Source organism: Symsagittifera roscoffensis, chromosome 3 (assembly GCF_963678635.1).
Source record: "Symsagittifera roscoffensis chromosome 3, txSymRosc1.1, whole genome shotgun sequence".
Taxonomy (NCBI): Eukaryota; Metazoa; Xenacoelomorpha; order Acoela; family Convolutidae; genus Symsagittifera; species Symsagittifera roscoffensis.
Genome location: NC_087064.1, coordinates 37,656,084 through 37,681,469, shown reverse-complemented (window position 1 = coordinate 37,681,469; position 25,386 = coordinate 37,656,084). Strand labels below are relative to the sequence as shown.

General features: G+C 33.9%; 2 protein-coding genes across 2 annotated transcripts; one reads left to right on the top strand and one right to left on the bottom strand.

Moving 5' to 3' along the window:
- Positions 1 to 3,553: 3,553 nt before the first annotated feature.
- On the top strand, positions 3,554 to 16,633 carry LOC134841929 (protein FAM221B-like). Its single transcript, XM_063858015.1, has 5 exons — positions 3,554 to 4,001; positions 5,834 to 5,940; positions 14,696 to 14,794; positions 15,551 to 15,812; positions 16,217 to 16,633. The coding sequence occupies exons 1-5, from the start codon at positions 3,770 to 3,772 to the stop codon at positions 16,504 to 16,506; spliced, it is 990 nt and encodes a 329-aa protein (XP_063714085.1). The 5' UTR covers positions 3,554 to 3,769; the 3' UTR covers positions 16,507 to 16,633.
- LOC134841928 (protein MFI-like) lies at positions 16,598 to 25,295 on the bottom strand. Its single transcript, XM_063858014.1, has 8 exons — positions 25,009 to 25,295; positions 22,224 to 22,316; positions 20,193 to 20,418; positions 19,923 to 19,981; positions 19,114 to 19,296; positions 17,852 to 18,036; positions 16,902 to 16,963; positions 16,598 to 16,819 (listed from the first exon to the last, which is right to left on the bottom strand). Exons 1-8 carry the CDS (start codon positions 25,093 to 25,095, stop codon positions 16,638 to 16,640), a joined length of 1,077 nt encoding a protein of 358 aa, XP_063714084.1. The 5' UTR covers positions 25,096 to 25,295; the 3' UTR covers positions 16,598 to 16,637.
- Positions 25,296 to 25,386: the final 91 nt, after the last annotated feature.

The following is a 25,386-nucleotide window of genomic DNA, read 5'->3' as shown; positions in this document are numbered from 1 at the left end:
GTCGAACGATTCTTGGCAACAACTGTTCTTCAGCAACTATTCAGCCTGTTGGCTAAGAACGATTCTTGGCTAGACGAATGACAGACTAGACCAAGCGATCCAGGAAAGAATGTTTTTTTTGATAAACTATAACTATTTTAAAAATCATGAGAACAGTTCGCTATGAGAATCAAAAAATTTATGGCAAAAAACGATTTTCTTTGATGAGAATGTTGGCAATAATATTAAGAATCTTATTTATTATAAAATTGTTATATAGGTTTAATTTATGAATCCTAAAGAAAAAAGTTTTAGGCAAAACAACTACGTTTCATCTACATTAGAAGATGAAACGCAGTTGTCTTGCTTACAACATATATAGAAACATACGACATAGAAGAGCACATCAGTTTTAGGTCACAGCTCGCAGGGAGTCTTCATTGATTCATTAGACAGCAAAATGCGACTAGGTACAAGCTGTTAAAAATCACAAATGATTTTGTAATTGCAAAAAAAATGATATTAAGCAAGCAAAAAAATTCGTTTTCTCAACATGTTCATCAGCAAAAATTCTCAGCAAATTTAACGTTACTATCTCAATCTAATTTTTCAACAATTTTTTGCGTTATATGGAGTGGTTCACTAGACTAAACCGAAAATTTTTTCAACTAAACAAATAAACGTCATTTTTGTTCCGACTTTCGATACGAAAGTAACGGAATATTGTGCTCGGGGTGGGCTTTTTTTTCAGACAAATTTCGACTTTTTAACTAGCCATTTTTGACGGAATTTTTAAATATGATTCAAAAGGTATTGTTGTCCTGAGCTCAAATTTGAAAAAAAAAACTTACCAGTGATCATTTTTCGTGATCAAAATATGGGGGTTTAAAGATTGCCGTTTTGGCCAATATGGGACAATTAACGCGCGATATATTTCGCGCTATTAACGCGTAAGCGGAGTTTTAATCCGTCTTAGAAATCGTTCCAAATTGGTGGTTGAAAGAAACTTATTTACCTTGATTGATTTGTTACAAGGAGCGAAATCTATCCTTTTGTACTTTATATGGCGTGTGGGGGGATGATTTTTATAAGAAATTTCAAATTCAAGAAAAAAAAATCATTTTGTTTTATGACATTGAATTTTGTATTGTTATTACTGCTCCATAAACCCTAAAAGGCAATCGGAACATTCAGGGCCTGGCCTTGATACAAGCAGTCTTGTAGTTCTTTCTGTTCTATCCCGAAAAAAAACTATTAGTTCATGCAATTGAAGATCACTTTTTAAACATTACAAAAATTGGGTCTCAAAATACTACGATAATTGATGAAATATTTATAATTTTATTGTTCTGAATTTCGTAACGAAAGTAACGGAATGTTTGTGCTCGAGGTGGGTTTTTTCTTCAGACAAATTTCGAAATTTTAACTAGCTAGTTTTGACGGAATTTTTTATATCATTCAAAAAGTATTGTTGCCCTGAGCTTAAGTTTGAAAAGATATTTCACAGTGATCATTTTTTTTCAAAAGGGGATTAAGGATTGCGATATACTTGGCGCTTTTAACGCGTAAGAGGAGCTTTAATCTGTCTTACAAATTGTTCCAAATTGGTAGAAGGAAGCTTATTTGCCGTAGTTGATTTGTTACTAGGAGCAAAATCTATCACTCTGTACTTTATATGCGTGTGGGGTAATGATTTTCAAAAAAAAATCTCAAATTTTATTTTTTTTTTCATTTAATTTTATATCATTTATTTTTTATGTTAGTTTTTGCTCCATAGACCTTAAAAGGCAGTCGAAGTTTTCAGGGTTTTGCCCTGATTTGACCAGTCTTGATGCAATTGATTCATTAAAAATATTTAACGAAGCTGGTTAACAATTTATACATCTCTAATTTTTAGGATCGTTCATCCCATCATGTTTATTGAGAACAAGCTTTAACTCTGACGAAAAAAAACGCCTTTTACTATGAATACATTAAAAGTGAAGTCAAGAAAAGCTTGTAGAAGTTTTTTTTGCAAGCACAGAAAGAGAAACTTGTTTCTTATATTTTTCCTTTCTCGATTTTTGCTGAGTTTCAATGAAGTTGAAGACCAATGATTTACCAGTGTTTAAACTCAATTTGTCTGTGATTTTATCTGTTACCAGTTTTTAGACTTTCAACAAAAATTTTAAAAAACTTCGTCGTAATACAATTTGTTCTTGTTTTCTAATTATAGATGTCGCATTGTTTCGATTTGTCTCATATGAAGAAATAATAAAAGCCGATGACAATTTAATGCTATTTGAAGCTTTCTTATTTTCAACTTTGCACACATTTTATTATGTTTATCTGTTCAGCCAATTTCTTTTTTATAACCAGTCCCTCGCTTCCTGGATTTCATTTGCGTAAAACAGTCAAATAATTGACTTCCATCTACACGAACAACTACATCTCTCCCCTCTTCAAGAAGTCACTGCTCAAAACTTCCAAAGAAAACTACATCACCCGTCCCTCACTACATTAAACAATTAAAAACTAAAAGCTCTCTAAGCCCCGGATGGGTGGAACCAGTTCTAGACTATTATTTATATCCAATTATATTATTGATAAATTATCACTATAAAATATTACTAACTAACCAATCATAATCCATCTCTAACATTGACACTTACTTGTAAGTGCTGAAACAACTTGTAGTTTCCGCACCAGAACAATTTAAATAAATCTTAGTCTACAGTTGTTCTCCTTCTGGATAAACTCCAAGAACTAACTCGCGAAAACCAGTATGCACTAGATCTATTGAGACTAGGAGATATAAGACTAAGTTTAAGATTGGTATTAGACTAAGAAGTTGCACGAACCTATCCGGCCGAAAATAAGAAGGCGCGACAAACAGACGATGTACCTTATCTGAAATTACTCTATGAGTACAGTAACTCGTTGCAGAAATATTTCTAAATGAGTTTTCAGCTAAGTTTGACTGAGCGTACATCGTTTTTTATTTGAATAAGAACACTTTGTTCATGTTTTATTTATCATTTTTTTGAACAAAAAAAGTTTATCATACTAATTCAGTTTACAAAAATTGTATTAAAAATTGAAACACTGAAGAGAAACTTTTTTAGTCCTCATTTTAGTCGCCAAACCAGTTTTGTGACCAACAATTTTTTTTCGCATACAAAGTTTTAAAATTTTTGCAGGTAAGTTAGTCCACGCCCAGTCTTTTTACATATAAAAAGAGTCGAGAGTCACACAATATAGGTTCTCTGTAATATCAGAATATTTGTTTATATCATTTCTAGATAAAAATTGTTTAATCTAAATCTGTCCAAAAACAGGCGCAATTGTCAACTTGGAATCAGCAAGTATATTTTAATTGGATATTGTGACGCATAAAAACAAAAAAAAAACTGGTAAAATGCGAGAAGGCACAGGACGGTTTGCTTGTCATAAAGCAAAATTAGCCATTACTCAAATCATTTCTTCGAAAAAAATGTTGAGGGAATATTTGAAACCTATCTGAAAAAGTACGTATTGTATAATTCAAGCACGTGCAATTTTAAACGATATTTTTACACTTTACTGAATGAGACAACGGATAAACATAATGTACTGACTGTTACGGCAAACTAAATTTCACTCAACTGGTGCACACTGGACTACGAACAAAATGCAAAAACCATGTTTGAAAACATGCATACAGGCCATGCGTCATTTTTGGCGCCTTCAAAACAACTAAACATTTATAAAAAATCGCAATTTTGGCTAGAAGTGCAGAGATATTTACCATCTAAAAGGCATCAAGAGTCAGATGACGTCTCGACCCTCGAAAGGAACTGGGAATCCACAAGGGTCCTCAAACAATTCAAGACCTGGTGGGTCTAAAAATCGGCCTAATAGAGCCGTGGGCTCATCGGGCGCAAAAGCGACTGGTTCGAAAACTCCAGGAGGTGGGAAACAGATGGTTCCAAAGATCGACCCGAATGCATTTCCAATCGAGAAAAGACGACTGCCCAATGGAGAGATTGAGTATGCGCCTAAAGGTAAGCGTCGTCAAATTAAATCCGCCTGCAGCAATCTTTCAGTGTTTTTGGAATGCGTGGAAAATCACTTTGGTCAAAATAAAAAAAGTCGAATCTTTTTTTGAAAACCAATAACTCGAGAAAAGACTAGATGTCCGCCTGCATTATAAGGCGATAATGATAAACATGAAACTGATGTTGATCTGCTGCTTTGAGCGTTTCAGAATTTTTTAACGCCAGCATTAGAAGAAAGGTAGAAAACTCAGCTTATCCAGTTTTCAACACCGTCGTAAATTTAAAAAAAATATTTGTTTAAAATAGTTCATACTGCAATTTGCATGAAAGAAATGTTTTGGTTCACTTGTTTACGATGACACGTTTTATTGCAAATTTAGGGTGGACTGGAAAAGATCCAACGTTTAGTCCAAAAGAAAAAACCATGCTGACGACTGTATGGTTTTTTCCTCTTCTATAATTTCTGAGGATGCTTTGAATCGATTGCAAAAATCACTCAATAATCTAACGGAATTTTTTGCAGAGAACCAATTGAATCTGAATGCATCTAAATCGGAATTTATAACATTTTGTCAAAAAAATGATAGCAAAAATGTGGATACTGATAAACTAGTAATTAGTGGGCATTATGTAGCCAAAAAATCAGAATGCAAATATTTAGGCATAATTCTTGATTCAAGTTTATCTTTTCATGCTCAAATCAAAACAATTCTCCAAAAAATGGCCCAAGGGATTAAAACTATTGATACAATTGGACAACAACTGCCGACATTATCATTAGTTGCCTTGCTTCATTGTCTTGTTTTATCACATTTAGATTATTCAGCAATTTTTTTACAACAAATTAATGCTACTTTGATGCTATCTCTGGAGAAACAGTTGAACTGGGCGCTAAAAAGAATATATTTCAGATCGAATTTTAAATCTTCTTCCCTTCTTCGCATTAGCAAATCGTTCATTGGAATCGAGAAAAGAATTGAGTTAAAGTGTATAACATACTTATACCAATATCTTACAAACAAAAAGAAGGCTTTTGAAAATACACTGAGACTACCGACTGCCAATTATAGGCTCAACGAAAGAACGAAACAAATTATTTTTGACAAACATTGTTCGACTGCTTCTCTACAAAAATCATTTTTTCATTTGACTTCTAAAAAATGGAATTCACTGCCCATAATTTTGCGCAATTTAGAAAAATCGAAAACAGAATTCAAGAAAAAATTGAAAGAATTTTACGTGAGTGAATTGAGAAACAATCCTATATGTACTAATACAAATACGTGGCGTGATTACCGTTTTTGCTAGTTCTATATTTTTTAATTCAGTTTAATTTTTCACACATTGCTTGAAAGAGAAACTGTATATACTCTGCATATACGTTGTATAATTGGACTATCTGTAAAATTGTTTGTAAAGTTTTATTACCAGCTTGTTCCTAATTCTTAAATCTTTAATTTTCTATAGTATCCGAAACTTCATATACTTTAATCAACCAATTTCCGAACTGTAACCGATTTTGTTTTTTTTTTGTTTTGTTTATTGCTTGTTTTCTGATGTTTTGTTTTTGTTTGATGTAACCAATGAATTTATAACCAATTTTATTATTTACACTTTGCTACACTGATGCCTCGGCTTTTTATTGTATAGTAATTCAAGTGTTCTTTCTTCTTCTTCTTCAGAAAGACCGAAGAACAAAGAAATGATAACACACTTTTGACCCTTTTCTAAGTCTCTAAATTAATGCGTCGATTCAAGGCGTTTGACCTTTCTTGCTTTTTTATACAACTTCGCTTTAAAAAAAAGCATAATTGAAGATTTAGTTCGTGTTTTGCCAGGGTATACGAAGAGGATCATCAAGCCAGCGGACAAGCCGGAGTTGATTGCTGTGGCCAAGGCCATGCACGAGGATCAGTTCGGAGAGAGGGTGCAGGAGTTGTTTGCTGTGAGTGGAAAAGTTTAATTAAGAAATTTTAAAAATCAAAAATCTGTTTTAGACAAAAATACAGCTTTTTTCCACCCCTCCTATTTTTCAATTTCATACTTTCCTCATACTTTTATGATGCAATGAAACTTGGTACGGTGAACAGATTCACAGTTATCAACAGATATAATCTTAAAACTCTACATCGTTACATCCCATTTAGCCATAATATCACGTTAAAACTGTTATAAAAATGAGTGGAAGGTATGAAACTTAATGACTAGCCTTTTCTCAATTCTATGTAGTTGTAAAACTAGTAATTTTTTGGGTTTTTCTTATTATAACACCCAACCAGGTACATTATGAGGCCAAACTGTGTATTTTGTGAATTGTAAGCTGATTCCGCAGCAAGGACACTCCCTTTGTTCTTGTTTTGTTGTTTCATACTTTTGATCGTTCTGAGAAAATTTTACCTTCCCGAGTTGGCAAAAAATGCTTATCATACAAATTTCATATATGAAAAAAAAATGCTTAGCATACTCTTTCATACAATTTCATAGAAAAAAGTAAGTGTATGAAAATAGCAAACAAAGCGTTTTTTCCATAGATAATCTGCATTTGGTGATTTTAACCCTGCAAGTTAATTTAAACATTTTCACATGGAATTTTTTATCAAAAATGTAACTTTTTGTATATGGCTAGATAATTGTTAGTTTGAAAAACTTTGGTTGTTGAGAAAAAAGGCCTGTTTTTTGCAAATAGAATTTTATCTTAGCAAATGAAACAAAAAATCGTAATCGTGTTCACAATAAAAAAAACTTTTTGTGATTTTTAGACTTTTTGGGTGAAAAACTCATCCTGGACTATGTTATAAACACAAAAAGTCAAATTTTGCAAACAAAATTTTTTTTTCGTAACAATCATATTTGAGCACAAAAGCAAGTTTGTAGCCAAAAGAGGGATTAAAAAAATTTTACCTCAAATTTGTGTTTTTGTTTATGAAAAAATATATATCATACAATTTTCATATATGAAAACTGTATGATAAGCATTTTTTCTGACCAAAACTTAAGTTATGTTTTTGATTGTCAAAATGCCTTCTATCTTAGATATAATCAATCAAATCTATTTAAAGTTACCCAGACATGTTTTTTGGTGATTTTTGAAGAAAAAAATTATGACAAAATGATTGTCTTATAATTTTCGTACCTGAAAATTGTATGGCAAGCATTTGATTTATCAAAAATTTTTAATCAAACTTTTAATGACCAGAAAACTTCAAAAGAGGCAAGTAGAACAAATAAACAGAAAGCTTCAAAAGAGACAAAACTGTTCATTTAAATTTTTAAAACAGTTTTTAAATTTTGTATGAATTTTGTGTGATAAGCGTTTTTTCCATAGACTTCATATATGAAACTTTATGACTATCGTTTTTCTTCTATGGACGTCAACCCGCGTTTCCTCTGAAGTCCAGGAACATACAGACACAAAAATTTGCACCTATCCAAAGCACAGTTTGGCCTCGTAATGTAGCAAAACAACGAAAGAAACTGTTTTTCACCTAATCCAAAAACTTTTAATTGTTATTGTTGTTGTACTTGTAGCTATGGCTAAATGTGTTTCGTGTTTTCTCTTTTCAACCACATAACTAATCCCCCCTACTCTTTACACACATTTGAACTTTTCAAATTTGTTTAGTTGTTTTACGTTTTATTATACAATTAAAGGTATGAAGAACAAGTCTGTTCACAATTGCTAGTTTTTTGCTCAAAAATTTCATTGCATTATGACAAAATTAAATACGTTTTTTTTCTAAAAAAAATCAAGGATGGTAAAAGAGGCGAAGAACTGTAAAAATTAGCCCTTCTCCCAGTTTGTCAATCTTAGTTTGACTTTAGAACAACCGAAGTGCTTCAACCATCGGGGCTTCCATTCGAAAATTCATTCACATGGGTTTGTTATTATTAAGCAAAGCGTTTCATAAAGTTCCCAGTTAGTACTTCAATAACGCAATTTTCAGGTTTTTACTTGATTATGATAATTTTTATTTCTTATCTGATTTTTTTTACAGGTGGCTTTAATTTACTGGGGGCAATCATGGGAAAGATTGCCCGCATCCACTTTCAAGCATTAGTAATTGACTATAAAATGATTTTATTACCAGTCTTGAAAAAATTGAGAGAACACTGATTTTAATTATTTAATAATTGATTATAATTTCTCTTTTTGCAATCAAATATAATTAAATATAACACTTTATTATCGATTTGAATTAATTACTTTTATCCAAAACTCTGATTTTTTTGTTTTGCAGAAAAAATACATAATAATCTGTTATAATTGTTTATAAACTTTTTGTTTGCTCGTTTTGCCTTTAATATTCCACGTTAATTGCTTATATTGTATGCTTTTCGTAGAAGTTGATTTATGTGAAAAATGGGAAAATTGTTTTGACAGTTTTCAAATCTTTTCAATTTTATAACGTTTTTTTTTCCATATCCTCTTTCTATTAGTTGTTTCATGATGCAAATTTTAAATTTTTTGACCACTAAAAAATCAGCACACTGCTTTAGTTTGATCATTTATAAAGAAGAGTTATATTTCACCTACCTCGGGATTCTTTCAACTAATACGAAATGATCTCTACGAAATTTTTGTTTCGTGGTAGCATTTCTGTTCAGATGAAACAAAGAGTGACAAGACATCTCCCTTTTAAAGATTCGTGACATGAAAAAAGGATTCTAATCTGTTTTATTAGATAATAAGAGATTATAAGAGACTATAAGAGACTACAAGATATTATGATTTTCACCTAAACGCGAGATTTTAGAATTAATATGAGATGTTTAAGAGAATTAAACAGTTATAATTAATTATAGTTAATTATAATGTCATGAAAAATGTTATCATTATGATGGGTTCAAAATTGCTCAAACATCTAAGCTTGGCGCTTGAAGTTATTTAAAATTTTGATAAAAGTACGATTATAATTGTAATAGAATCGACTTTTGACTTTTTTTCTCTTTTTACTGAGTGCGGGTAATGTTAATTTTGTTAAATTTTATAGCTGAGTGTTTGTTTGGTCCTTAAACCCAATCACCAATATTTTGTTCTAAAAAAATTCAGAAACAAGGTTATCAAATGTGCGTTTGGACAACTGTCATGTAATTTTTTATTCAGAACTTTAACAGAAAAGTTTCTATTTCTGTAAACGGTTGAAGAATGTTTTTAAAACCCAGTTTTTTGACACACGGGCTAATCAGGCCGTAATAAACTTTTTTGATCATCGGATTTAGCTTTGAAAAACTCCTCCCTACGCCATAAAACTGATGCTTATGCAAGATGGAGCAAAGAAGTAGAACCAAAAACAAATTGTGGCTTCGTACAGATAGTGACTTTTGTTTCTTGATTGGGAAAGAACTGTGTCTGGACTACGTTTAAGAAACTTTTTTTGCAGGACAAAAATTTCATTCAAAAAATGTTATTTTGAGCACAGAATTGTATTTTTTTGATGTCATGGAAGGAATTTTTTATAAAATGTTTGAAAATTGTACGACAAACATTTTCAAGCGAAACAATTTTTGATCAAATTTTATGATGTATTTTGCCTGCAAAACTACTTTGGATACCATTAAATGAAACCTAACAAAAAATGAACTTGTTAGTGTAACTACGGATCAAAACTTCGCCCTTCAAATTTAAAATCTTTTTCTATTTAAGAAAACTTTCTGGTTCTTAAAAAAGCTAAGCATACAAAACAATACGCCTAGCAATGGCTAGAATTCCACAATGACGAAAAGTTTCAATAATTTTTCTCGTATTTTAATGTCAAGTTCGAATTAGCTTGAGTGCCATCACTATATGAAGTTACTATATTTGAAATTTGTCATAACAAATATGATAACTTTGTAATTTTGTAGAAATGATGCTTTTCAATGAAAATGCTAGTCGTGCAACAAGATTTGTGTATCTAGCATTTTTTTCATGAGCCCTTTACATTAAGTTGCATGACCACTACTTTTTCCATTTTGTTCCTTAAGAGAATTTTTGGTTTTTTGTCCTCAGAATTACGCAATTTCCATTTTGTGCCGTTTAAACAAAGTATTCAGGTTCTAGTTATCAATTTCATGAAAATTGTGAAAAATGGGAACTCTTGAAATTATGAGTTATGTAGGTCAAAGGTTCTGTTATCAAACTATGGCGGAAATCGCAAAAAAGGCTTAAGATGTAAGTTTTGTTGGTGTGTCGCGGAACGTGCAAAAAGCAGTAAGATCAAATATTAAATAAAAAAATTAAAGAAACAAGTTAATTACAGAACAGCAAAAGAATAGCTTTTTGCTGCGCGTTTAACGATACATTTTTTTCAGGTTATTGGGGAGTCCGCTTACAATTCACAAATCACACAGTTTGGCCTTTTAATGGTGATGATAAACCCTCTTATAATATGATGATAAATCCTCACGCCAAATCAGTTCCAATGCAATCAGGCCAACTGCTTCACGAGCGGCAACAAAACCAAAAACAAAGAGCTCGCTTTATTCTCCGATAGCAAACATTGTAAAGCGACTGAATAATGAGTAAGAATAATTATTCTTGAGAAAAATGAGTATACTGAAAAATGAGTAGCCATTGCTTGAAATTGTAAGCTTGACATTAAAAAAACTCAGTTTTAATCATTCCAAATAGGGTTCCAAATAACTGTTTTTCAGTTGTTTTGCCCCTCAGACCATATGAGGCAGATTTTTTCCTCCCGCAAATCCATCGAGCCTTTTTTTTGTTTTTTCTTTTGGCAAAAAGTTTCTTAAAAGTGACATCACCGAAGACACTTCATACTTCATTACGAGACCAAACTGTGCATTTATGAATTGTAAGCAGATTCTGTGTCAAGGACGCTCCTTTTTTTCTTCTTTTTTTCTTTCATTTTCTTTGAACCAAAAATTTTCACTTGTTTAAAGTGTCCAGGAACATACAGACACGAAATTGCGCGCCTATCCAGTGCACAGTTTAGCCATGTAATAAAAAAATGCAGCCTTTATCTTTCCAAAGCAAGCTATATCTGTGCCCTGAAATTAGATCGTGTTCTCCAGGCAAATTTCGCTTCATTCATTGAAATTTCTTAATATCCAAAAATAAAAGTCAAAATGATTTACTACCTGCAATCGTTTGCTTAAATAATATTAGGGATCGGATTTGAAATTACGTTGGCTAATTTTGTTTATTTCAAATAACGCTAGTTTTTTAACCTCAAACATTTTCTTCGATAAAATGTAGGTTCCGAAGAATTCAATGCTTTGCCTCGATCGATTTGAGCAGTTTTTTTTCTGTTTGTTTCTCTTTGTTTTTTAGAAATATTTTCAGTTTAGAGCATTTAAGTTACAGTGCTGATTTAAATTAACCGGACAAAACGCGTTAAACTTGAAATTTAAAACGCATTTTTCTCAAATTGGGTTGAGTTTAGGTGAAAACTTATAGAGACAAAACTTGCTTAGAATTTTAGCAGAATTAATACGGTGTAATTTATTTTGCGCAATTCGGGCCCGAAATTTTTCCCCAAAAATGGGTCATTTTGGTTTTTCTTAGTCGATCAAAAACTACGCCGAAAATACCCAGTCGATCACAGACATAATTATATCAAAGAGAGCCCCTTACGTAGCCCAACAAACTTTATGAAGGGTATTTTCTCCAAAAAAAATTGCAAATTGTTTAAAAATTGTTTTTAAATAAGAAGTTGGTATTTATATAGTAAAAACGACCTTTTTGTCTATCAAACAAAAATAAATTAACTTACACAATATTTTGGAGATTATACCCTTCTTAAAGTTTGTTGGGCTACGTAAGGGGCTCACTTTGATATAATTATGTCTGTGATCAACTGGGTATTTTCGGCGTAATTTTTGATCGACTAAGAAAAGCCAAAATGACCCATTTTTGGGGAAAAATTTCGGGCCCGAATTTCGCAAAATAATTTACACCATGTTAATTCTGCAAAATTTTAAGCAAGTTTTGTCTTCATAAGTTTTCACTTAAACTCGAGCCAATTTGAGAAAAACGGATTTTAAATTTCAAGTTTAACGCGTTTTGTCCGGTTAATTTAAATCAGTACTGTATTAAGAATTCTAGTTATTGTGTCAAAACCTGTACCTGAAAACGTTAGATAGATCCAAAAAGCAGGTCACAAACGAGGGCGGATTTAGGGAGAGGGGGCGGACACCCCCCCCCCCCCCCCCCCCCCCCCTCAGGGATTCGACCCCATGACGACCCAAAGCGTCCCCCTCTGTACTATTTTGAGATATCCACTTTTGGCTGACTGACGTTAAAAATTTTCTAAAGGCGCCTTTGGCGCCAATATAAACTAGTTTTCAGGGGGGGGGGGGGGGAGCGCGCGCTGTAAAAACGCAATTTTTTTAGTCAAATTCTTCAAAAATTGCCCTGAAAACGCTCTTTTTGGCATGTTTTTTCAAATTTTGCCTGCGGCGCAAAAAATTTTGGCAAAAACAGGGTCTTTTTAGTGCTTTGGGAGAGCTCAGAAAACCAATTTGGTCGATCTAGAAAAAAAAAGCCGACAAAAACTCCCCCCCCCCCCCTCGAGAAAAATCCTAGATTCCGCCCCTGGTCACAAACGTCAAATTTTCTGTATACTTTTATTGTTTTTTCATGATTTCCAACCATTAAATTTGGCTTATAAGGCTTAATAAGTTTACTCGACAATGATAGTCAAATAGGCCAACTGCAAAACAAACATGTAGAAAAAATTAGAAAAACGAAAAAAAAATGTAAGGAAGAAATTAAAAACTTTCGAACATTTTTTCTATTTTTTTCTGCAAAATTTTTTTGAATTGTTGATGTGTTGAGTCCCAAAAATACAAAAAGTCTCGACACTGAGTGATATATTTTTTTCGAATTTTAAAAAATTTCGAATCATGACTGGAGGGGTCTTAATATGATTGATAACTCCACCCATTTTTTTGATGACTTTTCTGGTGGTACATGACTTTGCGTAGAAAACAAGAAGAAAAAACTATAACACACCGAATACAAAGTTTCTCCGCATTTAACAAAAGATCCCATAAACAAAAAGAAATTGGATGTGCAAAAGGTTAAATGGCTGAATTTTTCTATTTGTTTCGTCGATCACTCGCAAATAAAATATTCTGATGCTTCTTCTGAGCATAAAACAGAGCAAAGGGTTCAATGACAATTAGAAAGGTATATATTAGAAAGGTCAAATTTCAAATGAACAGAGAAGAATCTCTTTTTTTAGTAATCTTTATTTTTGGATTTTGAAAAAATATGAATAAATGTGATATTTTTTCGTTAAATTTGTGGGAGTTTTCAAGGTTGCGAACATGGTCAATTTGGGACAATAATTATTGAGTTATATATTTCATATTATTAACGAGTGAACGGAGATTTATTCCGTTCAAGAAATTGATGTAGTCGGATTGAGGCATGCTCTTTGATTCATTTTATTTATTGTTAAGAGCAAAATAAATTCATATGTTTTGCTTATGAGAATAATTAAAATAAATCAAAGAGCATGCCTCAACCCAACTGCATCAACTTCTTGAACGGCTTAAATCTCCGCTCACACGTTAATAGAGTGAAAATATTGCGCAATAATTATTGTCCCAAATTGACCAAATTGGCAACCTTGAAAATACCACTAACTTAACAAAAAAGTATCACAGGTAAAAATATAATTTTTTTTAAATTTGAGCTCAGAACAACAATACCTTTTGAATGAAAATTATTTTTTTAAAAAATTTTTGCCAAAAATTGATATTTAAAAGTTCGGACGTTTGTCTGGAGAGAAAAAAACTTTCCAAGCACAAATTTTTCGTCATTATTTTTTCAAAAAAAGTCGCAACAAAAAAATTTGAAAGTGAGATTAAACTTACTAAGTAAAAAATAATGCAAAGCAACCTCGCAGCACACAATAGCACAAAAATAGCCCGAACGTAGCTCATATAAGTTAAACTGAACACTGATTTCAGCATATATTTTTTTTTATTCAGAGGTTTTTGGTGTTTTTTCTCGCTTTTTGCACATCAATTTTGACACAAACTTCAAAAGTTTGTTGCCTCAATTTTCCAGTTTTTTCTTTATAAACAGTAGCGTGTCGAGGAAGAAAAGGCAAGAACAATCCCCTTCCCCTCAATTCTGATTGCAAAGCTTTTTCAAAAGGTCTCTTTTTTGTACTATTTCACGAGATCCATTTTTGGCTGGCCAACATCAAAAATTTTCTAAAAGCTCTTTTGGCGCCTAAATTTGAGTCTTTGACGTCTCTTTTAACGTCATTTCAAGACTTTGTTCAAACATTTTATTGCAGCGCAGAAAATTTTTTAATAAAATGGGGTCTTTGTGGTTTTTTGGAGAGCTCGGATAACCTAATCGAAAAAAAGATCAACAAATTTTTCATCAAAAAACTGACCCCCCTAGAAAAGTTTCTGCACACGTCACTGAATATTTATAGTCCGATTTTCCCGTATGCTGATTTTCCGTTCAACTCAACTTTCTAGCACCTTCCGGTTTTGAAGAGTATTTCAAGCAAATTTATTTCAATTTTTAATTACTTTAATTTCATTGATCTTAGCAAAATGCTCCACTTACTTCTTTTGCTATTTTTGGTTTCGGAGGAATGCTGTTTGCTGCCGAATTGAATCTGCTGATATCGTGGATCTTTTCATTATAACCTAATTTTTATTGGTTTTTTACAGTTGATATACAATGGCTCCTTCCCTTTCTCCAAGAGTAGCCAGATCCTATCCTTTTTTAGCCGGAGAAAGATGCGGCGATGAGGGCCCTGGAGACTGGCATCTACATCAGCTGGAGGTGTCCAGAGTTCACATGGGACTGCATTAGGGTCAACGATCAGGTTGCTAATTTACTAGTTAACTCCGTTAAAATATGGAATTTTACTTTTAAAATATAACAGGTGCATCATGGAAAAAAGATCGAACAAAGAGCGTCCGATAATTTTTTATAGAATACTGCATTCCTTTCTATTAGGATAATCATCGGATTGGGTTGAGTGATATATCATATTAAATCCCACTCAGTCGTGATTCGAACGGCAAAAAAAAAACTTCCTAATTCGAGAAAAACGGTTTGAAATTTTTGATTTTTGATTCAATTTTGAGCCAATAAGGTGAGGATCTAGGCTTACAATAGCTTATTTATGCTATATTTCAGCCGTGTTAAAAAAAGTTTTACTCGTGTAAAATTAGTTTTTGGAGCTTTTTGACGCCATTTTAGTATTTTCAAAAACTCAAAAAATGTCTGCAAAAAATTGTTTGAAATTATTTCTGTACAATTTTTTTGTCGTTTTTCTTGTCATTTTTCTACAAACAAAATATTTTTCAATTGACCAATATTACTATGACTGTCGAATAAGCCTAAGCTCTATTTTTATTACTCAGACCTTGTTATCACAGCGCACAGAAAAACGGCACTAATTTGAAAAAAAAAATTGTATTTGCTTATGACTATGGTACATTCGGTGCTACTTGCACAGTAACCGGCTATCCTTGCTATGTTTAAGCAGAGGCCTTAGTCTTTTGTCTTTTCAGTGAGCCTTTATGCGCTCACTTTTTAATCACATTCAGTTAAAGGCCATTTAATTCTGTTTTAGAACATGTGTTTCTGTGGACATCTATTGAACCAACACAAGCAGTACAAAGCAGACATTCCTAACACCTCTGTTCCCTGTCAATTTCACGGGTGCCAATGTAAAGCCTTCAAGTTCATGCCAGCGAGACCAGAAGACGTCGGCGAGTTTTGGCACCGCAAACGTCCCGGATTCAACCCAAAAACATTCCGCTTGAACTGTAAATCGTGCAAACATCCCCATGAAGATCATCATCCAAATGGAATTCATCAGTGTAAAAAGCCAGGCGAGTATTACACAATACATCAATCTGTTTTTAGAGACGAGTGAACTAAAAATCTGGATGCCAAAAGTAGTATGCTGCAACTTTGCACGACTCAGAAAAGAAATGTTAAAACTTTTGCACGACTTAGCGCGACTCAGAAAAGACATAATGCGGCTTTGCACGGCCAGAAAATTTCAGTTCGACTGCGCTATTTGAAACTTTCAGTTCGACTGCGCCCATTTTTAGCAATTTGAAACTTTGTGCGGCTCGAACTTCGCGCTGGACTATGGAATTTCGGAAGCAGAAAGTCCTTTTCCGCGGCCCAGTTCAGTCGCAGCATAAGTCGCGAACCTCGGCCCGGGGTTGGCTTCCGAGTATTATTCTCGTGCCTCATTTCTCTTCATGGTTCAGTTATTCTATTTTAGGATGTAAGTGCAGCTCTTGGGCTTCCTTGTCCGTCTGTGCAGCCTGTGACAAACACACAGAAGAACACGAAACCTATTTCGAGTCAGAGAGAACCCGAAAGCAAGCAGGATTACCTGTTGGCGAAGCTCATCTTCCCTTCGCCGAGATGAAAAATCTGCGTAACGCGGTGCTTACTGGCGATGAGAATGACTCGACAGGGTACAATGAGCTCGTTCGGTATCACAACCCAAACCGACATGGAAATCCTGCGGGACCGAGTCGCTACCAGAGCGACAATCCGTTCAGATAACCGATTCATTAACTTCGCCGAACTTTTCTTTTCAACTAGTGACTGAACTTCTAATTGATGAACAAAATTGTTTTTTCTTTGTGGCAAAGTATAGAATGCAACAGTTTAAATTAAACCGTAGTTTAAATAGACTACAAGTTAAAAGATTGATTAGTGTTATTTTTAGCAGTGTAAGAGAAGGTTTGAGCGGATGAGAGGAATTGGTGGGAGGCATGTTCTGGATGGGTGTTGTTCTGCAACTTCGTTTCTCTCTGTACTGTGAACTCTGCTATCTCGCTTTCGATCACTTTCCTCCTGTTTCCAACGGGGGTATCTGAAAAAGGAAATTCAATAAAGACGATAAAAAACCCGTTGAGATTGCTGCTTTAAAAAACGAACAAAATGTCAGCTCAAACCTCTCTCACGGTTTTCGATGGCTGAAGTGGTGCTAGCTATCGTTCTCCAATCATCCAGATAACTAAAATATAATAAAAGTTTATTTTCAATTGTATATTTCTTACTCCATTGTATTACTCTATTGTCTAACATATTCCTTGTGCATGAAAAAAGTTATACTGTCTTCGACGGCCTAAAGGCCAAACGGCCCAGTAGCCGCATACTCAACTTGAATCAAAATTTCGTGTAAAAGATATTTGTTCTCGGGGTCGTTTTTTTTCTCCAGACAAATTTTGTTTTATTGCTTAGCCAGCGTGGACAAAATTTTTCTATATCATTCGAAAACTGGGTTGTTTTGAGCTCAAAACTAAAACGATAATTTAGCTGTGATCAATTTTTTGTAAAGTTATGGAGAAAAAATTTTGCCAAGTTATATTGCGCGCTTTTAACAAGTAAGCGGAGATTTAATCCGACTTAGGAGTTGGTCCAAAAACTTTGAAGCAGGATACTTTGAAGCAGGCTAAAATTAATAAAAAGGAAAAAACAAAAAATGATACATAAAACCAGAATAGCAAAATAAAATCAACAGATCAGTTTTATTTGGTGCTATGTCGCAAAAAAAATATCACAAATATGCATCTTGTGATAATTCTTTAAGATTACTTTTCATTTGGTAGTTGGAGCTCTTTCGGGCATCTTTAATGATGAAAGTTGATTTTAGTCACTATTATTAGAAGACCCTCACGCTCCACCCTCTCAAGGTTTTAATAGTTTAAGGCATTGTAACTTTGGCTATTGTTAAATTTCAAGTAGGTCTTACTTTTTTGATGCGCTTTGAAACTGTGTGTATTGTACATCAGATTTAGCTATCAAATTCAGGCAGAGAACAAAGAAAAGAACCAAAAAATGCATCATAACCAAGAAGAGCTTCATAAAATTGATATAAGGGAAAAAAACGTTTAGAACTAACTCGTCGAAGTTGAGTGCATTGGTCCAACCCAGCAATTCATCTACTTCCCACTCATCGTACTCGTCTATTTTGGAGTAGGGGGAGGGAAAATAGGGGTTGGAGGAGGAGTCCCCCTTCGCGTCACCACTGCCCTCCACACAGTCTATCATCTGTTCGGCCAAACTCATCACTTGATCACTTTTGTACTGAAAACAAGATCAAACTCATTTTACAACCAGAATGAAGAGAGTGAGGCTATATTGAATATAGGATCTTTTGATGGGTAAAGGCTTTACAAACAACTTTGCTAACTTTTTAGGTTTTGCAAACCATTTCTCATAATTTGTGGAAGTTTTTTTGGCTGGCCAACCTCAAAATAATTCTATAGACACCATACAGTGCTGATTTAAATTATCCGGACAAATCGAAAAAAACTTGAATTTTCAATCGCGTTTTTCTCAAATTGGGTTAAGATTAGACAAAAACTGAAGAGAACAAAAGTTGCTTAGAAATTCACCAGAATTAATATGGTACCATTTTTTCTCCGAAATTCTCAACAAAAATTTTACCCCAAAAATGGGTGATTTTGACTTTTTTCAATTAATCAAGAATTACGCGGGAACTACTTTGTTAATTGATAAGAAAATTATATCACAGGAAGCCTCTTACGCAGCTCAACAAAGTTTAAGAAGGGTTAAATCTTCATAAATTTGCTCAAATTGTTTAAAATATATTTTTAAACAGAGATCCTGGGTTTTATATAGTAAAATCACATTTACTGACTATCATGTGAAAATTTTTATCTCTTATACTGGTTTTTGGAGATTTAACTCTCCTTAAACCTTGTTGAGCTGCGTAAGAGGCTTCTTGTGATATAATTTTCTTATCAATTAACAAAGTAGTTCCCGCGTAATTCTTGATTAAATGAAAAAAGCCAAAATCACCTATATTTGGGGTAAAATTTTTGTTGAGAATTTCGGAGAAAAAATGGTACCATATTAATTCAGGTGAAATTCTAAGCAACTTTTGTTCTCTTCAGTTTTTGTCTAATCTTAACCCAATTTGAGAAAAACGCTTTTGAAATTTCATGTTTTGTTCGTTTTGTCCGGATAATTTAAATCAACACTGTACTATGTTTCGAAATGAAAGTTTCAGCTCCGAATCAGTTTTGCGGGAACTTTTCGATAGCTCAGAAAACAAAGTGGCACAGAAAAAAATGGCAGAAGAACTTATTTGACACCAGACAACCCGACGTTGACAGAAAAAGAGCAATCTGTGATAACCTGGTCGTTTTCGTCTTTGCACTTGAGCATTTTGTGGTCGTAGAGTTTCTTCAGCCATCTGATCTTCTTCTCTTTCCTCCTCCTCTTCACGTCCTCTATCTTCAGCAGACCATCGTGGTGTTGTTTGTACAGTTTGCGAGACGTCTCGTAAGTTGTGCGGTCAGAGTCCCCATTGTGAATGTGCTAGAAAAAAAGTGTGTCTCAAAGCAGTCGATCAAAAAAAGCTGTAAAAATGGGTAGGAACTTAGTATTCGGGTGTTTTCATTTTTTTTTTCATTCTTTTTATTCACGCAAACTCAGCTACCAGAAATGCTCATCGGATTTGGTCGAGTAATATATCTTATTGAAGCCCTCCCAGCCGTGATTCGAACCTTTTAAAAGTTCCATTGTCGAGAAAAGTGGTTCAAATTTTTTGAGTTTCAGTCCAAATTCGAGCAAGCAGGGCTTATGAGTATAGAAAGATAAGCTATGAAAATCTCATTCAAACCCCTGGAAATTTAGTTTTATTCCAGTTAGATTATTTTTTGAAGTTATTTAGCGCCATTTTGGGAAAATTTTTTGGGGAGTTTTTTCAAGAATATGAACGGAACATGCTGTGCTACTTGCACAGCAGCCGCAATCTTTGTCGCTACATGTTAGTTTCAAAACTTCAGTTTTTGAGGATCTAAATTGGCACATTCAGCTGAATATTTGATTTATGCCTGTTTTTATTCGTATACGAAGTAAATTTTCATTCGCAGAGTTGTTTAGCTCAAACGTGAGAACAAATTGTACCACAAATTGTGACATCCATAAGTTCAAACTCTCACCCGATCTGTAATGAGTCGCCAACCATTGTTCTCAAATCTCTTGTACCAATCATGCGTTCCTATAAAGACATACATTTCATGACTCTTAAATCAATGTTTCACATATAGACTAGCATTAAACCACAAGAGAATAGAGCATGGGAAGTTCAGCTCTTAAGTACGGAGAAACGCTGTTTCATACCGTTTTAAGAACGTTATGTTATTTATTTTGGTTATTCTTCTGAACTGAGACCTGATCATAGCCCGTAGTTTTCTATGAAAATAGCACACCTTTTGGATCTTTGGCCTTCAACTCCTCGTCGCCCTGGACTTTGTTGTTGTGTTCCCTGGCCGCTACCTTGAGGCTGGATTGCTTGACGTAGTTCTTGGGACTGTTCGCACACATGTCTATCACCGGACTCTTCGTGAACACTTTGTAGTAGATGTTGGGAGGGAACTTTTCCCCCGCCAGTCGGAATCGCACGAAAGCGCCAGAGGCAGCATCCAGCAGCTGTGCCTGTTCAAAATCAATCTAATTTACAGCAAAACTCTTGGTTCGAAATCAGCAAATTGTAATATCTGAGTAATTGTGTTAGCCATTTTTTGCCAGAAATTGTTATGAAAAGAATTTCATAACCCATTGTAAGGAGGTTATATAGAAAATATCTAAAAGAAATATTTTTGACTGAGCTCCAATTTGTGTTTCGATTGTGCTCGAGCTGTTTCGACTGTGCTCGACCTATTTTCGACTTTCTCGACCACAATTATGTATGTTTCGACTGGGCTCGACCTATGTTTCGACTGAGCTCGACCTATGCTTTGACTGACCTCTACCTATCTTGGCTGAGCTCTACCTATCTGGGTTTGACCTAATTACTTTTTTCTCGGTCAAAATTGGGTAGATTTTGACTTTGCTTCGATTGGTTATGTTTCGATTGTGCTCGATGTATGTTTTGACTGTGATCAATCTATATTTCGACTGATCTTGACCTATGTTTTGACTGCGTTCGACCTATGTTTCAACTTTGCTTGACCTATTGTTCGAGTTTCTTGATTAAAATCAGATATGTTTCGACTTTGTTTGACCTATCGTTTGACTTTCTTGATTAAAATCAGATATGTTTCGACTGAGCTTGACGTATGCTTCGACTGTGTTTGACATAATTTCACTTTTTCGACAAAAATTAGGTGTAATTTGACTGTTCTCGACCTGTGGCTCAAGTTTCCCGGTCAAATTCGGGTAAGTAACAACACGCCTGGGTTCGACCTAAGTATGCTTCTTGTTTCTCGATCGAAATTGGGTATGTTTCGATTGTGCTCGATGTATGTTTTGGCTGTGATTGATTTACATCTCAACTGTTGTTGATCTATATTTTGACTGTGCTCAACCTATGTTTCCACTGAGCTTGACCTATGTTTCTAGAACCTCAATCAAAATGGGATATGTTTCGAATGTATTCTACTTCTGTTTCTACTTTCTTGATCAAAATCGGGTATGTTTCGACTGTATTCGACCTACGTTTCGTTTTTTCTCGACCTATCTTTCGACAATGCTTGATCTATGTTCTTATGTTTCGAATTTTCTCGACCTAAGTTTCTATTTTTTGTTAGAAATCGAGCGTCTTTCGACTGTTCTCGTTCTTTGTTTCGACAGTGCTCGACCTATGTGTCGACTGTGCTCGACCTACGTTTCCGATTGTGCTGTACTTATTTTTGACATGGCTCGATATAAGTTTCGAAATTTCTCGACATGTGGTTTGACTTTCTCGACCAATTTCGGGTATGTTGTGACATACTCGACCAAAATCGGGTTTGTTTCTTCTGTGCTCGACCTGTTTCGGTTGTGCTCGGCTTTGTTTCAACTGTGACTGACCAATTTTTTGACTGTGTTTGACCTATGTTTCAACTGTGCTCGAACTTTCTAGGCCAAAATTGGGTAAGTGTCGCTTGTGCTCGACCAAAATCGGTCTTGTTCCGACTATGCTTGACCTGTTTTGACTTGCTCACCTGTTTCGACTTGTTTTGATTAATGTTCCGCATTTCTTGACCAAAATCGGGTATGTTTAGACTTTGTACTCGGCCTAAAATTGCTTCCCGACTACGAACTTAAGTCCCGAAAGTCGAACCATAAGTCGAGCGCCTCAACTAAGTAGGTGTTTGATTATTTTGGAACAAGGACGCCATCGTGAAATAAAATGAGCTTAGCGATTTAGTTCGATATACAAAATTCTATTTAAGTTGTTTTAAGAGCCAAGTTTTCTTTAACTATATTTTAGTTTTTCGATAAGAAATTGATTCAAAGTGCCCTAAAATTCCACAGACCTCGATGGGGTTAATGCAGCGTAACATCTGTGCAGGATCTCCTTGGCACTTGAAAGTGATGAGATCCCGGTAGTATTTGTACACTTGGATGTCCTTAAACAAAAAACTATTGAACTTCTCTGAATGTTTATAACCTTTTAAGATAATTAAAATTGCTTAAAATGGCTTGAAGTTTTTTTGGTAGTTATTTTGAGGACTGGGGGATGGCCAAAGGATAATTATATCCTTAAACTTTAAGCAACGCTTAAGTAAGGTCTATGGAGCAGAAAAAAAATAAATGTAATTGATCGATTTCGCTCCCAGTAACAAATCAATTATGGCAAACATGACTGCTCGTATATCAGGGCAAAGTTAATCCCTTAAGGGGACAGACTTAGGGGACAGATTTAATCTCCGCTTACGCGTTAACATCGCGAAATATATCGCGTGTTTATTGTCCTATATTGGCCAAATTGGCAATCTCTAATCCCCCATAAAAATTTACAAAAAACACCACAGGTGAAATATCTTTTTGAATTTAGGCTCAGGCCAACAATTTCTTTTTATTGATCGAAAAAAAATTCAAAAACGGCTAGTTAAAAAGTCGAAGTTTGTCTGAAGAAAAAACCACCCCGAGCACAAATATTCCGTTTCAAAAGTCGGAACAAAATTTGCAATTTGAGTTTCGGATAAGAGCCTAAAAATATGACCTTTTTTCTGCGTTTGTGGTTTATGTGATTTCTTGTGATTTTCCTAAAAAATCAGGGCCATCACACTCTCATGTCAAACTTAAATTAACCGTTACTTTTCAAATTCAAAACTATCCTTTCTTCTTTTTCTAAATTCATTACTGTTTTCTCAAGTATATATCTCAAACAAATCATAACGGGCGTTAAAATATGAAATAAAAGATAGTTGGAAACGTACAAGCGAAACCTTTCTTTTTGAAGTTAAATCAGACCTTCGCAAAGTAAATTTAAACTTCGTAGCCCATTGGTTTCATAGTCCTTATATAACCTGAGATCTTTATATTAGCAAAAAAAGAGTGCAATAATAATTCAAATTTAACACTAAGCAGTGAACTCAAGGATGCAGTCAAATAATGCAGGCCAAATCAATTTTTTTTAAATTTTTTATAGCTGAAAGTTTTTTCTGACAATTTAAAAACTTTGTGCCCATCGCCAGTTTCACGTGCAGCTCAGTTTAGCTCATTTATTGAGGAGATGCGATGTTACTTTGAATTTATCCGACAAGAGGAATTATGCAATGACAAATGATCAAATTTTATAATAATTTATAACACTATGAAACATCAAGTTGTATTAAATTGACTTTCGTAAATCAAATTTTAGAGAAAAAAAGGAGGAAAATTATCCGACAAGAGGAACTATGCAATGACAAATAATAAATTTTTATAATCATTTATAATATTATGAAACATAGATTTGTTGTAAATTGGCTTTCGTGAATCAAATTTTAGAGAAAAAACAGGAAATACTGAAAAAATGCTAATACTGATTTATATAAAAATAATTTTTTGGCTGTTTTACTTGTTTTTATTTCTTATTTTTTTCTTATCGTTTAAGGAAAAGTTTGACAGATTTTGTTTGCTGGTGGAATAACAAGTGAAGGTAAAACATAGCAACAGACAGCTGGAAAAGAGTCATGAACGGAAGGAAGCAGGAAAAAAACTGGCTTGTTTTCTACAGAAATTTTCAATTTTTGAGCCTTAGAGAAAAATATATGGACAAGATTCTTTGAGTTTCAAGAAAAAATTATGTGACACTTTTCAGTAAAGCTAGCGCAATTTGAGAAAAATGGATAAATAAGTATTTTTCTATTCCACTAATTTGAAATTTAAATCTACTTTCTAGAAGTCAATCACGTTTTTGTGACCTTAACAATTTTTCTGATCGATAGTGGAACTTGCCGTCTTTTTAACAAAAAAAAGAAATTAGTTTAAAAATAAATCAAAAGTCAAACTAAGAAAAATCAAATTTTAGCATGAACAAATTTTACGACTTTTCCTGAATAAAAAAAAAACGAAAAAGTCACTGAAGCCTATACAAGAGTATTCACTACGTTCATGACTCTTAATAAGTATAATATATAGTTCGACCCCATCGGACGTTAATTTATGGCACTTGTATGCTTAATTTTACCTTGTTTTTGATCGAAAACAAGTTTTTGAGTGAAGTATATACAAGAGCTAATTAAGTTTATTTCAAAACAAGACTGCTCGTATCAGGGCGAAGCCCTGAATGTTCCGACTGCCTTTTAAGGTTTATGGAGCAGTAATAACTATTAAAAATTCAATGAAATAAAACAAAAGAAAATTTTTTTTTTCTAAAATGTGATTTTTTTTTGAAAATCATCCCCCCACATGCCATATAAAATACAAAATGATAAATTTCGCTCCTTGTAACAAACCAATTATGGCAAATAAGCTTCTTTTAACCAATTTGGAACGATTTCTAAGACGGATTAAATCTCCGCTTACGCATTAATAGTGCGAAATATATCGCGCGTTAATTGTCCCAAATTGGCCAAAATGGCAATCTTTAAGCCCCCGTAACTTTACGAAAAATGGTCACAGGTGAAATATCTTTTCAAATTTGAGCTCAGGACAACAATACCTTTCGACTGATATAAAAAAAATCCGTCAAAAAAGGCTAGTTAAAAAGTCCAAATTTGTCTGAAGAAAAAAAAAACCACCCTGAGCACAAATATTCCGTTACTTTCGTATCGAAAGTCGGAACAACAAGGCTATTAAGTTCTTGCTTACATCATATCTAATTTAACTTACGATGTGTCTTCGCCATGCTCGTTGAATGACTTCAGCTGCCTTGGAACTCCGAGTTGATAGTTCTTCTCCTGTTTCTTCCAAAGACATCAGTGTTCATGCAACACAATCAAAGCAGTAAGAAAATACTCAAGAAGCATTTATGAAAGATCTTGTTTGAAATTAAAAGTAGAAAATATTGGCTTGATTGTGATTCTATATGATGGAATTGCTTCAGACCAAGTTCGCACATTACATTTTGACGTGATTATTTTGGATATAAAAACATCTATCAACGTAAAGGCAAGAAGAACATATACAATTGAATATACCAAAAGGTGCTGCAAAAACGCACGTGTACAGTGCCACGCAATTGCAATCTCCTCCCGTTAAGACGAAAAA

What these genes read in the sequence shown, in the direction of transcription:
- LOC134841928 (XM_063858014.1), bottom strand. Translation starts at nt 25,095, where the DNA reads ATGTCTTTGGAAGAAACAGGAGAAGAACTATCAACTCGGAGTTCCAAG. An exon ending in GGCGACTCATTACAGATCGG is followed by an intron (nt 19,297 to 19,922) that starts GTGAGAGTTTGA and finishes CTTTTTTTCTAG; the next exon opens with CACATTCACAATGGGGACTC. An exon ending in AATGCACTCAACTTCGACGA is followed by an intron (nt 16,964 to 17,851) that starts GTTAGTTCTAAA and finishes ATTATATTTTAG; the next exon opens with TTATCTGGATGATTGGAGAA.
- LOC134841929 (XM_063858015.1), top strand. Translation starts at nt 3,770, where the DNA reads ATGACGTCTCGACCCTCGAAAGGAACTGGGAATCCACAAGGGTCCTCA. An exon ending in GGGTGCAGGAGTTGTTTGCT is followed by an intron (nt 5,941 to 14,695) that starts GTGAGTGGAAAA and finishes ATCCTTTTTTAG; the next exon opens with CCGGAGAAAGATGCGGCGAT. An exon ending in TCATCAGTGTAAAAAGCCAG is followed by an intron (nt 15,813 to 16,216) that starts GCGAGTATTACA and finishes ATTCTATTTTAG; the next exon opens with GATGTAAGTGCAGCTCTTGG.